At 40.3% G+C, this 14,558-nt stretch overlaps 1 protein-coding gene and 1 long non-coding RNA gene across 2 annotated transcripts; one reads left to right on the forward strand and one right to left on the reverse strand.

The window, feature by feature from the left end:
* Positions 1–3,465: 3,465 nt before the first annotated feature.
* LOC119912457 lies at positions 3,466–8,039 on the forward strand. The gene is made up of 6 exons (XM_038731661.1): positions 3,466–3,610; positions 4,391–4,443; positions 5,040–5,390; positions 5,532–5,597; positions 6,531–6,671; positions 6,751–8,039. Exons 2-6 carry the CDS (start codon positions 4,398–4,400, stop codon positions 6,795–6,797), a joined length of 651 nt encoding a protein of 216 aa, XP_038587589.1. The 5' UTR covers positions 3,466–3,610; positions 4,391–4,397; the 3' UTR covers positions 6,798–8,039.
* A 2,023-nt stretch (positions 8,040–10,062) lies between these two features.
* On the reverse strand, positions 10,063–13,946 carry LOC119912460. Its single transcript, XR_005446161.1, has 3 exons — positions 13,617–13,946; positions 12,756–12,811; positions 10,063–12,528 (listed from the first exon to the last, which is right to left on the reverse strand). It is a non-coding gene; the product is annotated as an uncharacterized LOC119912460 (long non-coding RNA).
* Positions 13,947–14,558: the final 612 nt, after the last annotated feature.

A 14,558-nucleotide genomic window follows, 5' to 3' on the forward strand; every position in this document is an offset into this window, starting at 1 on the left:
TCAGTTAAATGAACATTGGATAAATGACAACAGTTAAAGCTGGAGTGCGGGACTTTTACGTTTAAATGAACACCTGTTACATTAAAGACTTGCTAAACCAGTTCACACGATGCTGGTTAGTCTTTAACCACCAGGAACTGTTTTGATGTCTAGTGTCTGTTAGGGATAGTCATCGTCACAATGAGAATACAGGATCAAGAAAATGTCACAAGCTACGTTTTCAGTGCTTTGTATAATGTTAGTGCCAAAAACAGCCCTGCCATCTTTAGCCGGCCTGTGTCATGAAGATGAAACATTGAGATCTGTAAAATATTGGACTAGGTTTCACACTTCTGAGCACAATTTAATTGTACTCGTTTGCTTTTGTGGTGAATTTGTTATAAAGCCACTTGAACTGAAATTGAATAGAGATGTCGTTTTCTGGACAGACTCCACAACAGTCCTAACATGCCTCCAGTCAGACTTCTGTCGGTACAGAGTATTTGTCAAAACATGAGTGGCCAAGAACCAGGAGCTGCCCGATGCCCGAGCCTGGAGGTATGTGGATACAGCCAACAACCTAGCCGATGATATCATGGAAGACATTGCTGGAAATGTCCAGTAGCAGCAGGTGGAGTCAGGGCCCTGCCTTCTTGTCTCTTCTGAACTGCGAAAATGTACTGTCTGCTGCTTCACCATGACCGCCCCAACGCCTGTGCCGCCAGACATCCACCAGTTCTCATCTTTCAGATCACTGACAGAAGCTGTTGCACAGACCCGCCATGGGGCGGCGGTGGACCATGCCACTCTTCTCTCTTCAGACTGAGGTTATTGAAGCCTCCATTTTTCTCCACGGGCATGGACTATTTTGGCACCTTTACAGTGAAGGTTGGTCGTCGCCACGAGAAGAGATGGGGCATTCTGTTAAAGTGCCTGACATCACGTCCTGTGCACTTAGATGTCCTGTCTAGTCTGCACACCAACTCCTTTCTGATGGCTCTCCACTGTTTTATTGCACAAAGAGGCAAACCAGCAGAGCTCCTGTCTGACCAGGGCACTAATTTCAAGGGAGGTGAGAGAGAACTCCAGGAGGCCTTCAAGGCTTTGCACCCTTCCCTTTAGGCTCATTTGGCTAAACATCAAATCAAGTTTCAATTTAACCCCCCAAGTGCACCGCACTTCGGAGGTGTCTGTGAGAAAGAATTTAGATCTGTGAAATCTGCACTGTACGCTATCATACAGACTCAGACTGTCCCAGAAGAGGTCCTAAGGACAGTACTGATCAAAGTAGAGGGGATTTTAACTTCCAAACAGCTAGGTTTTGTGTCCACAGACGTAGTGGATACTGCAGTGACCCCTAATGTACTCCTCATGGGGCGGCACAACCCCCCACTACCGCAGGCGATGTTTACAGAGTCGGAGCTCCTGAGTCGCCGCCGCTGGAAATACACTCAGGTGTTGGCTGACCAGTTTTGGTCCCACGTTTTCCGACACTACCTCCCAACTCTTCAGACCCGCTCTAAGTGGCATAAGGACCCTGCACAGATGCAACCTAGAACCATAGTCATGGTAGTGGACCCCCAGCAGCTCAGAGCCCAGTGGCCACTAGGACGTATCAGAGGTACTGACATAAGAGTCAGCACCGCAGTGGTCCAAATCAACACCTACACCAGGCCTGTTGCTCGCCTTGTCTCCATGCCTGCTAAACCAGTCACTCATTCTTAGGGATGCAAATTCCGCTACTTGGTTGTTCCAGGAGACTATGTGCGTGCAGACAACCAGTAAGTAAACCTGACATTTGCTATTTAGTTTTACCTCATAAGAATGTTTGTATTGTGTTTGTTTGTATGATAAATTCACCCGATGTACTGCCTCTCGTTTATTGTTGCTGTGTAATGGCGGAGCATAGTAGTTGGCTGAACATTTGTTACTGCTCCTGTTAATGTATTGTATATTAGGGAGGTGTGACCTTGCGAGCCCGGAATATTGTAGAACGGCGATTATTTTCTTGTAGTTCGTCACACAATGTAAACCATGTTCATTACAGTGCTAATTGATATCTTTATATGGATGCCTACAGCATCCAGTGCTTTCCAGCTAATTTGGCCTTAATACTATATAGTATTAGCTGATTTACCACAATGGCTTATTGTTGGATTTACCTATTTGCCTGTTGAGGTTTGAGTAGATATTTATATATGAACATTATTATTATTTCCTCATTTGACTTTGTATCTCCTTTGGATTAAGTCTTGAAGACCAGTTAAGTCATGTCTAGCAGAAATGTGATTTAGTATGGTTGTTAAATTGTATAATTGGCATTAAACTGAATATAGTTGAATATACATATAGATTGGACTAATTATATTTTCATTTATCTCTGTTGTAGAACCACACACTCAAACAAACCTACTCCGTTTCGGTTTCAATAAATTAATAAAAGGAACATCTTGTCTGGACTTCAGACAAACAATTATATACAGTCCTTTTCCAGTCAACAAAACAGTGTGACATGTAAAGATTTTGTGTGTAAGCAGTTGTAAGTCATCAGTAGTACTTTACACGGCCTTTACACCCCTGATGCTTTCACTTTCAGAAAGACTCACCCAGTCTCGAGCTGGGCGAGGCAAGTTGTAAAGAAAATACATCGCCTGAGACGCCAGTGTAGCAGAGAAGTAGTTCGTTTGTTTAGCTTATAGTTAAACTTCTCTGGTGAGATAAAGTGGGACAGCTGCTGCTCGCTCGCCTTCAAACACGTAAGTAACTAAAAGCTTCTGTTTAACTTACTTTTTGTGTTTTTATTGTGTTAGACCTACTGATTGTTTACACGTGACTGACCACATTCTTTTAATATCGACGCAGATCAGAAAAAAGCGATTCAAGTTTTTATATTCGGTTCTTTGTCGACATTTATTTGGACAGATGATGCAGTTAGTTGCTGCGCACTTTGTCCACAGAAGAAAGTCTGAGGCTGCTGAGTTTTTATAAAGTGCGCAACAAGGAAATGCAGCTTCAACAGCGATGAGTCCGATTCCTTTAACTATTCAACCGACATATTCAGTAGTTTAAGGCAGCTTCGGGTGTTTCTCCAAATGTGTCAGTGTCATAAATACAGCAGTTATTAGGCCTATACAGTTGTTTATCTGGATCAACATAATGTGTTTATGGATCCTGAAACTGTGGCTCTAACACCAAAGCATTTCCTAATTTTTTACTGTAACTCAGATATGTTCACTTAATCACATGGCCAACAGACTTCTTATGAATAACAAAAGGTTATAATTGTTATTTTATAATCTGGTGACTTTATGGCGTAAAACAGACAAACGATGTCTGAAAATATCAGAATCAGCCTTAAAAGCGCATAATGTGCGTGTGAATGTGCGTGTGTATAGATGATTAACTTTTAATCTCTAAACTCCCAGAAAAAACTGGATGTCAACAGCGCAGCTATTTGAGCCTGAGCATGTAAACAGTGTTTCATCTCCAGGTCAGCTGATGGATGCACCAAGTTTTTCAGCAGGAAAACTGCGTCTTCACTCCTCATCGTTCCTGCACGTGTGGAGAACTTCATGGATCCTGGGACCAGCTGACAGACAACAACACATCTATAGCAGGAACATATCAACAGGTAGGACCTTGTTATTGTAAAACTTTAGCTGCCAAATTCAATAAATTCACACACAAACTACATGAAACAAGTCACTCTGATGTTACCAGCAGCTCACAGTATGGACAAGAGAACAGCACATGAACACTAGATTGGTTATAATTTGAAATAAAAACATTTTAACATTATAAACATTTATACATTATCAGAGGGGTGAAACTTGCCTTAAAGCTGAACAAACAATTTACAGTCATGATAACATACTAGGTGTTGGTGCTGTCATCTTTAGTGTAGGAATACCAGCTTACTTAACCGTGGAATAATAAAACACACATCGTTGCTTCAACCAGAACGGGGAGCTCGTACTTCTCTCATTTTTATTTCTGCACATGCGCGGTTGTACATCCCTCACAGGGCATTACTATATCAGTGTAAGAACACACTTAAACAACATATCAGTCTATATGTTAACACTAGGCCTATAGACATGGGATAACTGAAATACAGCAGTTGGGGTAGTTTAAATAATAATTGACTAAAAAGTAGGCCTACTTTTAAGTGTATATTTTCTGATTTTATGCCATTTGAATAAAAATACAGACTTCTAAAACACCAAGATGCTCCTCTGTGGCCTTTAATTAGAATTTTGACTGATCTGTTATTGATACAAACCTTAAAGGAACAACTTATTCATGATGAGGATTCACAAAAATACATTCAGCATTCAGATAATCTTCAACCTGTCCTGTTTTAATACATTTAAATCTTCTTCCTCTAATAACACTGTCTCCTTTCTGACAGGGAGAAGATGATCTGGATCCTTTTGCTTGTCGGCCTGACCTCCTCTATCTGTGGTTAGTAGGGCTGTTAAAATTGATTATCACTATCTTATAATCTGACATTAATTTAGTTGATTAATTGACTTATCGTTTAGTTTATGAAATGTTAAACAAAGTGAGGGAAATCACCCCATCACAACTTCCCAGAGCCCAAAGTGATGTCCTTAAACTGCTGGTTTTGTGTGACCTACAGTTCAAACCAAAACATATTTCATTCACTTTAAAATATTATAAAAATAAACAGCAACTCTGCATGAGAAGCTGGAAGCAGCAAATATTTGACAATTAATTTTCTTTCGATCAACTGTTAATCGACTGGTGGCAGCTCTGGTGGTTATTTTCATGTTTAAGAGTCAGTAACTGTGACTCCTGGTGAACATGATAAAGACACAGATATCTAAAGCGCTGCATTAGTTCAGACTGAACACTCAAGTGACAGAATCGTCTTTACTGCTCAGATACAACAAGCAGAGCCCCTTCTGTGGTATTGAATTTAAATCATTTGCCATAAACAGTCAGTTTCTTGACAGGCTGAAATGAGGTAAAGACTGAGGTCTGACTCTACATAATGTCTCTCTCCTGCCTCTCTTTGCCCTCTCTCTCATCTACAGGGGCGTTTGTTGTGAAAAGGACTTCGACCTTCTATCAGACAGAGGAGGGCGACAACATCACCATCAGCTGGGACAGTCCCACCAAAGCTGACATGTCTCTCACCAACCTGCTTTGTTTTCTCCAGTCAAAGCCTGTGAAGCGTTTGTATCAAATGGTTAATGGTGTCGAGGTCCCAGAGTCTCAGCATCAGCAGTTTGCAGGACGGGTACAGTGTGACAAAGACGCCCTCAGAGACGGACGACTCAGACTTTCTCTGTCCAGAGTCACGACTGACGACTCTGGAGCTTACTGGTGTGATCTGGCTGCTGATTATGACCAGGACCTGAGAAGATGGGTGCTGCAGACCTCTGGTAAGCTGACTCAGCAGGACTCTCAGCAGGACACATGTTGCTTTAGGAAGAGTGTGTGCTGCTCTAGTGCAGGATGGACATGTTTCTGCTGCACAGACAACACAGACGAGAAGCTAATCGCCTCCTGATTTATACCCACAGAACAGTTTGTCTTGAACGTGACCTCTCGTGGAGAGAACAGTGACGTGTTCCTCACCACACCTGAAGGTGGGTCAGCGAGCTGTTACCATGGTTACATGGTAGTGTATCACAGGCCAACTGTTGCCTCATAAATGTGATGCACAAATCTGATTTAAAGGCAAAACATTTCTTTTAGTAGCTACTTTAAAATGTGCAACATAAACCACTGCACCATCTGGTTACTGTGACAATAACATGTTGACAAACACTCAGCATATTTACTGAGATTAATTCACAAGAAGTAATTGGGGGTGGTGACGGGACATGGATAAGATGCCTGCCTTTGGTGTGAGAGACCCGGGTTCAATCCCCCACTGAGACACATCTGACATTTTGTCCCTGAGCAAGACACTTAATCCCTAGTTGCTCCAGAGGTATGCGACCTCTGACATGTATAGAAATTGTAAGTCGCTTTGGATAAAAGCGTCAGCTAAATGTAATTTCCAAATCTCTGCAAACTGATTTTAGTATATCAACATGAAATGAAGGACAAACAGTGAATGAGTTGAAACTGACTCACTGTTGATTTATTCACTTCTGCTGGTTATTTAAAGGAAAATGTTTTAGAGTTTCACATTTTGAGACATGTAGTGAAAAACAGAGGAAGAAGAAACTTAATTTAACATTTCATGAAGCACAAAATGGTGGATAATTCAATATGAACACACCAATAAATTTCACTTGATCCAAGGAAACTATGGAAAAACACAGTTTGTTTCTTAGTCAGACTGTTCAGCAGGTTTTGGTAAATAAGTAAATAAGTTTGCTATAACTTCTGTCAGGTGACTGGTAACTGTTTGATTGCCGCTATGTCATCTGATGTGAGACCGATATTTACTTGTTTATTTAGTTTCTCATTGTCTCTGATTTGGTATAAATGTTGTTGAAGTGGTGGTCCAACACTGCTGAGTTGATGCTCCTGTTATCAGACATAAACACTGGTTTTCTGTCTTCATGCAGCTGCAAAACACAAACCAGAGGGGCCGGAGAAGGGAGTCAGTTCATATGAGTTAAAAGTTAAAACATTTTTTGGAGCTGTACAGGTCGCAATCTTTCTACTTGGTTCGGCTATCATCGCTGTTTTGTCCGTGTTAAAATGTGGTAAGTTTGCTCTACTGTTGTTTTAAATTCATCTATTTTGTGTTATGATTTGTTTGCACTTACTTTTGTCTCATGTCAGTCTCACAGGTCAAGAACAGGAAATACATTCCCTCATTCAGCTCATGAGAAAGATCAAAACCGAGTTACATGGCATAACATTCTGGTTCCAAACTGTCTGAAGAACCCCAACAATGTTGGTAATGTTGGTGTTGTTGGAACAATCTCAGACTGCATCAGCAATAATTAAACAGCAGCATCACCATAAAAAAAACTAAAAGAAACCCTACGATCTCACTCATCTGTGTGCTCCTCTTTTAGCCAGGTTACTAATCACACAGACTTGACTGCTGATCATTATTCTCAGTTTACTGTAGTGGTGTGTATTTGTACGTATTTTATTGTCATACAGTAACGGTACATTTCTATGTGAGTGTGTTGCCCCTTGAAACTTGAGTCAGACCGTCCGTCACAGTGAGCATCATGTCTCATCATGTGTTAGACTGCAGGCGATTGATCTGAAACATTTCCACTGCATCACAACTCAGCAGTAACTAAACTGAAACATCAGTGAGAGACAAAAGAGGAGCTACAGCTGGGGCTCTTTAGAAATACAGACTCTGGATCAGATTATTGCTGTGAAGAGAGAGCTGAGTGGAGCATTAAGCATAAACTATTTACCCAGCATGCACCTTGATCCAGGCCTGACCACAAGTCAGTCTGACAGAGACTTAAACCTGACTTCACCAGCAAAGAGGTCTTCTGAGAACAGTTCAGGCTCTAAACTGCATCCACAGCAGCGTTTACCAACAGGAACTAACGTGAACAAAGACTCACAGAGTGTGCAGCATGTTTAAGTCTCTGCGTGTTGATTTCACCGCAAACTGAAATAAAATGAAACCAGCAGCAGCCTGGAGGAGAAGACAAACATCCAACATGTGACGTTAGGACTTTGAGTCATGCTGTTTTAATCTGACGTTTATGTGCTGTCAGAAAAGATGTTTTACAATAATTAATAATGGTTACATTTTAGATACATCCTAAGCATCATTCAAGTAGAAATTTGCTTTTTGTGTGTATTTTTTTTATTATTTCTCCTTTTATACAAAAGTATTTTATCCTTCTGCAAAGCATTTTTGACTCTTTGAAGTGGCTCAACAATAACTAAACTGAAACATCAATAATAGACATTAGATGGAAACAATGAATCCAGCAATTGTACTTCTTTAAGTATTTATCTGATTTTTGTTAGTATTATTCTCTTTTGTCTGTCAGCAAACAGAAAGTTTTATTCTTCTGCAAAGCACTTCTATATCTGTGAAGCACTTACTAAACCGGTTTGTAAACATAAAGTTTGACTATTGTTTTCCACTGTGTGAAAATATCCCTTGCTATTTTTATGTAATTTGACTGTAAGAGCATGGAGGGACTGTGTTTTACATTTGTGTAACAGGCTGTATAAACTTTATAAGTGTTTTTCTGTAAACAGACGTTTTCAGGGACTTTTTCAATGTATTTTCAACATGACTGGATCTGAATGTTTTCATTGACGTGGTGAATTTGTCTAATCCAGCTCAAACTGCAGGAGGAGAAGACAAAATTATTATTCAGCTGTTTAGTCAAATCATCAAATAGAGAAGCGGCCAGTTCACTGAAAAACATCTTCTACACAAAACTTTACTAAATTTTAAAAAAGTATACATTTATTTTTCTTTAGTGTTTAAACTGTGATGGCCAAGCTTTTTAAATCCCAGAATAAGACACAGAAAAGTTTCACTAACAAATGTTTTTACAGCATTTAATGAATGAACTAAAAAACTTGCTGACTTACATTACACAAAAAACATACAATACATTATTTATTAGAACCTTAATGTAAACAATATTTCCTGGAGGAAGTGTTTTAGTTTTTGTCACTACAGAAGTAGAGAGACAGAAAGTTTCTCAGCTCGTTTGCAGAACAACAGACTCCTTCTGAAAGTCATACCTGGATCTCAACATCTCCTATTTTTTTTAATATCACTCTTTTCTTTCTCAGTCAGAGTCCTGTTCCACCAGTATGGTTTACATCAACCTTGAAACTTGAAAGTCCATGTTTTTGAAATGAGAAGTCTATGATTAGTAAACGGACTTTAGAGGCAGTGGTAGATCCTGAACAGCCAGAACTGTCTAAGGGTTCACAGCTTATTTGTGCAAAAGGTTGCTGACAGGTTCACAGTAAATACATAAAGTAAGAGTGAACACACAAAACAACATACAAACAGAGATAATGACATGAATAAAACAGTAGAAATACACTCACCTAAAGGATTATTAGGAACACCTGTTCAATTTCTCATTAATGCAATTATCTAATCAACCAATCACATGGCAGTTGCTTCAATGCATTTAGGGGTGTGGTCCTGGTCAAGACAATCTCCCGAACTCCAAACTGAATGTCAGAATGGGAAAGAAAGGTGATTTAAGCAATTTTGAGCGTGGCATGGTTGTTGGTGCCAGACGGGCCGGTCTGAGTATTTCACAATCTGCTCAGTTACTGGGATTTTCACGCACAACCATTTCTAGGGTTTACAAAGAATGGTGTGAAAAGGGAACAACATCCAGTATGCGGCAGTCCTGTGGGCAAAATGCCTTGTTGATGCTAGAGGTCAGAGGAGAAAGGGCCGACTGATTCAAGCTGATAGAAGAGCAACTTTGACTGAAATAACCACTCGTTACAACCGAGGTATGCAGCAAAGCATTTGTGAAGCCACAACACGCACAACCTTGAGGCGGATGGGCTACAACAGCAGAAGACCCCACCGGGTACCACTCATCTCCACTACAAATAGGAAAAAAAGGCTACAATTTGCAAGAGCTCACCAAAATTGGACAGTTGAAGACTGGAAAAATGTTGCCTGGTCCGATGAGTCTCGATTTCTGTTGAGTCAGAATTTGGCATAAACAGAATGAGAACATGGATCCATCATGCCTTGTTACCACTGTGCAGGCTGGTGGTGGTGGTGTAATGGTGTGGGGGATGTTTTCTTGGCACACTTTAGGCCCCTTAGTGCCAATTGGGCATCCTTTAAATGCCACGGCCTACCTGAGCATTGTTTCTGACCACGTCCATCCCTTTATGGCCACCATGTACCCATCCTCTGATGGCTACTTCCAGCAGGATAATGCACCATGTCACAAAGCTCGAATCATTTCAAATTGGTTTCTTGAACATGACAATGAGTTCACTGTACTAAAATGGCCTCCACAGTCACCAGATCTCAACCCAATAGAGCATCTTTGGGATGTGGTGGAACGGGAGCTTCGTGCCCTGGATGTGCATCCCTCAAATCTCCATCAACTGCAAGATGCTATCCTATCAATATGGGCCAACATTTCTAAAGAATGCTTTCAGCACCTTGTTGAATCAATGCCACGTAGAATTAAGGCAGTTCTGAAGGCGAAAGGGGGTCAAACACAGTATTAGTATGGTGTTCCTAATAATCCTTTAGGTGAGTGTATATTACAGTATCAATTGCACAACACAGTAAAGAAGCTGTAGTTTTGTCAATGTGTGCAGTCTGCTGCTATAAGATATTTAACCTTTTTTTAGTTGTTGTTGGTTTAATAAATGAAAGTTAAACCAACAACAACTGAAAAAAAGGTTAAATATCTTCTCAGTGACAAACTCATCATCGACTACAAAACGTAAAGAGTTTACTGATGATGCAGCACAAAGCATCAGTACTACCTGATATGTGGTCATCACGCTGAGGTGTAACACATTTTTAACTCCTGCCAACCAATGAGAAACAGCTATTTTCCCTGTGGCCATGGTGAAATATTGAGTCCTAACAAGAGTCTGATTATCACGTCCACTTCATGCAGTGATCGGCCAGGTACACGGAGGTGTTAAAGTACTGAAGGCAACTTCTCTCTCAAACTGTCTTTTTTGTCTTCACTCAACAACTTCTGTCTGTTTACAACCAAGTTTAAAACCACAAATGCTTTCAGAGTGAAGAAGTCTGAAGTTGTGCGCTGTTACCTCTGTTTGTAGTTTCACTGAATCCAGACTACAAAGACACAAAGATATTGGGGAGAGATCAGGTAGGCAGTGTGAAGCAGCCAGGAGGAGGCTGCAGGATTTTAGCGTGGACACTTTTGTCTCCGGACGGTGTCGGACAACACTTCGTATGACCAAGTTAGTTTGAACCCTCACAGAAATGAAACCAGAATGAAACATCTCAGGAACTACTGGATGGATAACCATGACCTTTGGTACAGACATTCATGGTGGTCAGAGGATGAATCCTGCTGACTTTGGTGAGACATGACTTTTCCTCGAGCGCCACCATGAGGATCACATTTACAGTTTCTTGTGAAATGTCTCCATAACTGGATAGATTGTCACATGTTCATGATCCTCTCAGGATGAATTTTATCACTTTGGTACCATTAGCATATAGCTCAAAGCACACTGTGCCTAAATCCAGCGTCACAGAGGCGTTAGCATGGCTGTAGTGTTGTTACATGCATGACTACAAATGTTCAGCAGTGATACAGGAGATAAACCAGGACAGCAGCACTACAGTCAGACCTAATCTACAGCAGCAGGTGGTTCCCTGGTTTGTTGGCTTTTGTTTCTCATCTGTGGGCCGATCACTGGCTGCTGTAGAGATCAAAACAAATGTTTCTGTTATTCATGTGATGAAAAAACATTTTACTGACGGAGAAACAAAAGAACCAGCAGATTATTATTATTATGGAGTTTTCATATTTACAGGATTGTCCATTTTATCTCTAAGAAGCTTCTTGAAGTTTTTATTAGTTTAGAAATGTCAGAATAGGACGTGCAGAATGTGGGAACAATGCAGTTTGTGGTTTGAAGCCATGTGAAGGACTTTTTTAAAAACCTACATAAAGTTCTTAAAGTTCTCCAGTCCACAGTACTTTTGTACCTGGAGTCATTTTACCTGTTAAAGGAACAAATTGAAATTTTGGAAAATACATTACTTATTGGCTTTCTTGCCGAGAGTCAGATGTCAAAATTGATACCTCTCTCATGCAAAATATGAAGCTACAGCCAGCAGCCGGCGAACTTATCTTGCTGCCGGCAAAGAAATAGTCCTCCACCACATAATGCTGTGATTTTACGCTTCAGTTTATTTAGAGATTAAACAAACATGACTCATGCTGCTTTTAAAGCTCATTATTGGTGATAGAACTTCATTTAAGTTGAGACAGTTCTTATTGCATTTAAGCCACAAATATTGCAAAATATTATAAAGTTACAAAGTCTAAAAACTCATGAGACAGGTACTGGGTGGACGGCTCAGACAAACAGACATGTTAGTTTGTGTCCATACAACATGTCTGTAGAGTCTAGTTCAGCAGCCCAGTCAGTGCAGCACTGATTACTGCAGCAGAATATCTTCAGCAGTTTCTATTCATCCAAAAACATGAACAAAGTTCAAATAAATCTGAGGAGAAAGTTCTTCTAAGGTCTATTGAGTCAACCTACCAGTACCAATGAGTCTGCATTCATTATAGTTGCCGCCGTAATTTGTGAGCACTTCACACAGGTACAGGCCCGAGTCCTCAGTCCTGAGTCTGGACACATGAAGTCTGATTCGTCCTTCTCTGAGGACGTCTTTGTCACACTGGACTCGTCCTGCAAACTGTTCATCCTGAGACTCTGGGACCTCAACACCTTCATGTAGAAGATACATCACTGAATCCGTACGATCAGTTAACAGCTGACAGCAGATGAAAAGAGGGACTGGAGGCCTGTCAGTTTTGGTTGTGAAGGTCCACTCCAGTGTGATGTTCTTGTTTTCCTCTGCCTGATAGGAGGTCTGTGTCACATTCACTACAAAAGTTCCTGTTGAGGAGACAGAGAGGGAAAGTGAGGAGCAGACAAACTGACAACTTTAACATGTGAGCCTTTAAACTCCATCTACACATGTTTCTGTTTCTACAAGCTACAAAGAGCTCTGCAGATGTTTTCACTGACATTTAAATAGGAAAGTAATAAAATGTGTTAGCGAGGCTGAAAGTGAATTTTTCTACTTTTCTCTTTCTGGATAATTAATGAAGGTGTAAACTAACCACAGACACAGGAGGTCAGGCTGATGAGCAGCAGGATGTTGCAGATCATCTTCTCCCTGTGAGAGGAGACAGAGAGGAAGAGGTCGAAATATTGAACATTTCAAAGTCTTCAGTGTTTGTAGGAATGTATTTCTGTCACAAGGTGGCGCCAGTTTCAACTGAGTATATCCGTGTGTTTGCTGGCAGATGAGTAAAACCGGGTTCATGGTTATTTAGTGTATCGTGGTTATACATTGACATCACTACATAGTTTGTACCTCAGAGAGAACTGACGAGTTGATTCTTCAGCTATAAAATGCCCAGTTTGTGTAAAAAAATAAAATACAATAAAAATTAAACTATTCACGTCATGATGGTTTTTCTTATGTCTCTGTTAAAAGACGTCTATTGGCTGATATACCAGCATCACATTAATTAAACTCCCAAATACTGATACCGGTACTTGCCTGAAATATCCAGTATCATATGGGCCACAGAAAAACTAATCAGCTGCTTATGAATGAAACTGTGTATGTGCAGTGCTTGAAGTGAAAAAAATAGGTGTTTGGACTTTTGTAAAAATCTGAATAAAAGGTATTTATCACATTTACCCTGACTGCTCTTAAATTTAGATTCAGAGGTCTCTAAGTTGGTCAAAGAAGATCTTGCAGTGTTTGAGCTGCAGCAAGAAACAGAAGTGAACTTGCTTCGGGTCTGGCTGAATGTAAAAGATAACGTGCAATTATAACTTTTATAATGTTTATTGGAAAAGGGCATGATAGAAACCCCACAAGTGTCCTATTTGAACAATACTAAAATAAAGTCTAGCCTGTTTTAATTAAATGTAACAATAAAACAAGTATAGTTTTCATCACTACTTACTTGCCACGAGTTTATGGCATCTTGTCAACTCCAAGGTTAATCCTATGAAGAGGAAGTATTTTAACATAGATATTCATCCCAAATCTGGCTGGAAACATTTGCGCTCTTGGTTTCCTGGTTTCCAGACAAGTGCCCTGCTGTAGGTCTAGTATCAAGAAGATCAAATCCCCCAAGTTGAACAAGTGTGAGCATCACAGTTTAAAGCAAAGCCATTAACTGGAGAGGGGGCGGTGCAGCAGGAGGCGTGATTTCACAGAAGTGGAGATGTAATTTTCTAAAAGCCCGCCTTGTTCTTCCAAGAAAGTAAACTGAAAATAAAAAGTAGGCCTATTTGAATATACTAAATGTTTTCACACGGTGGCATCATCATCGCAGGGGATGGTGAGCTCAGACCGGAGACACATTTCCACGAACTGGCTGCACCATGGCTTTCAGCGGAGCTCACTGAAAGGGGAGGTATTTCCCATAATTTATATTCATTCAGCAGTGCGATTATGAGAGCGCCCCGCTACTGAACATTCATACGATGATTACAAAATATACAGGCACATTACCTGCTGTGCTCACAGGAGACACACTGTTGTTCAAAATGCTATCCAGTCTCCTCGCGTGGAAAAACACATTTGTTCGCTATTAAAGGGCCACAGGTGAGCTCTTCAGTAGCCTATCTGTCTGATAAATATCCTGCCATGTTTCAAAACTGAAAACAAAGAAGTAAATCTATATATAATCTATAACAAATGCATTTGAAATGTCTCTCTTCAATGTGAGATCACTTTCAAGCAAGACTTTTATCTTAAATGATTATATTATGTCTGCAAACATCGATTTTATGTTTTTAACTGAATCCTGGTTGCAAACTAATGACCATAGCCAGCTAGCTGAACTGTGTGCACAGACATCTTGGTGGGTTTTTGACAAAACGTTAAATATATTAACACA

The sequence above is a fragment of the Micropterus salmoides genome, unplaced genomic scaffold (genome assembly GCF_014851395.1).
Source record: "Micropterus salmoides isolate LMB-PRFRI ecotype aquatic unplaced genomic scaffold, ASM1485139v1 Ms_hic_scaffold_2, whole genome shotgun sequence".
Classification (NCBI taxonomy): domain Eukaryota; kingdom Metazoa; phylum Chordata; class Actinopteri; order Centrarchiformes; family Centrarchidae; genus Micropterus; species Micropterus salmoides.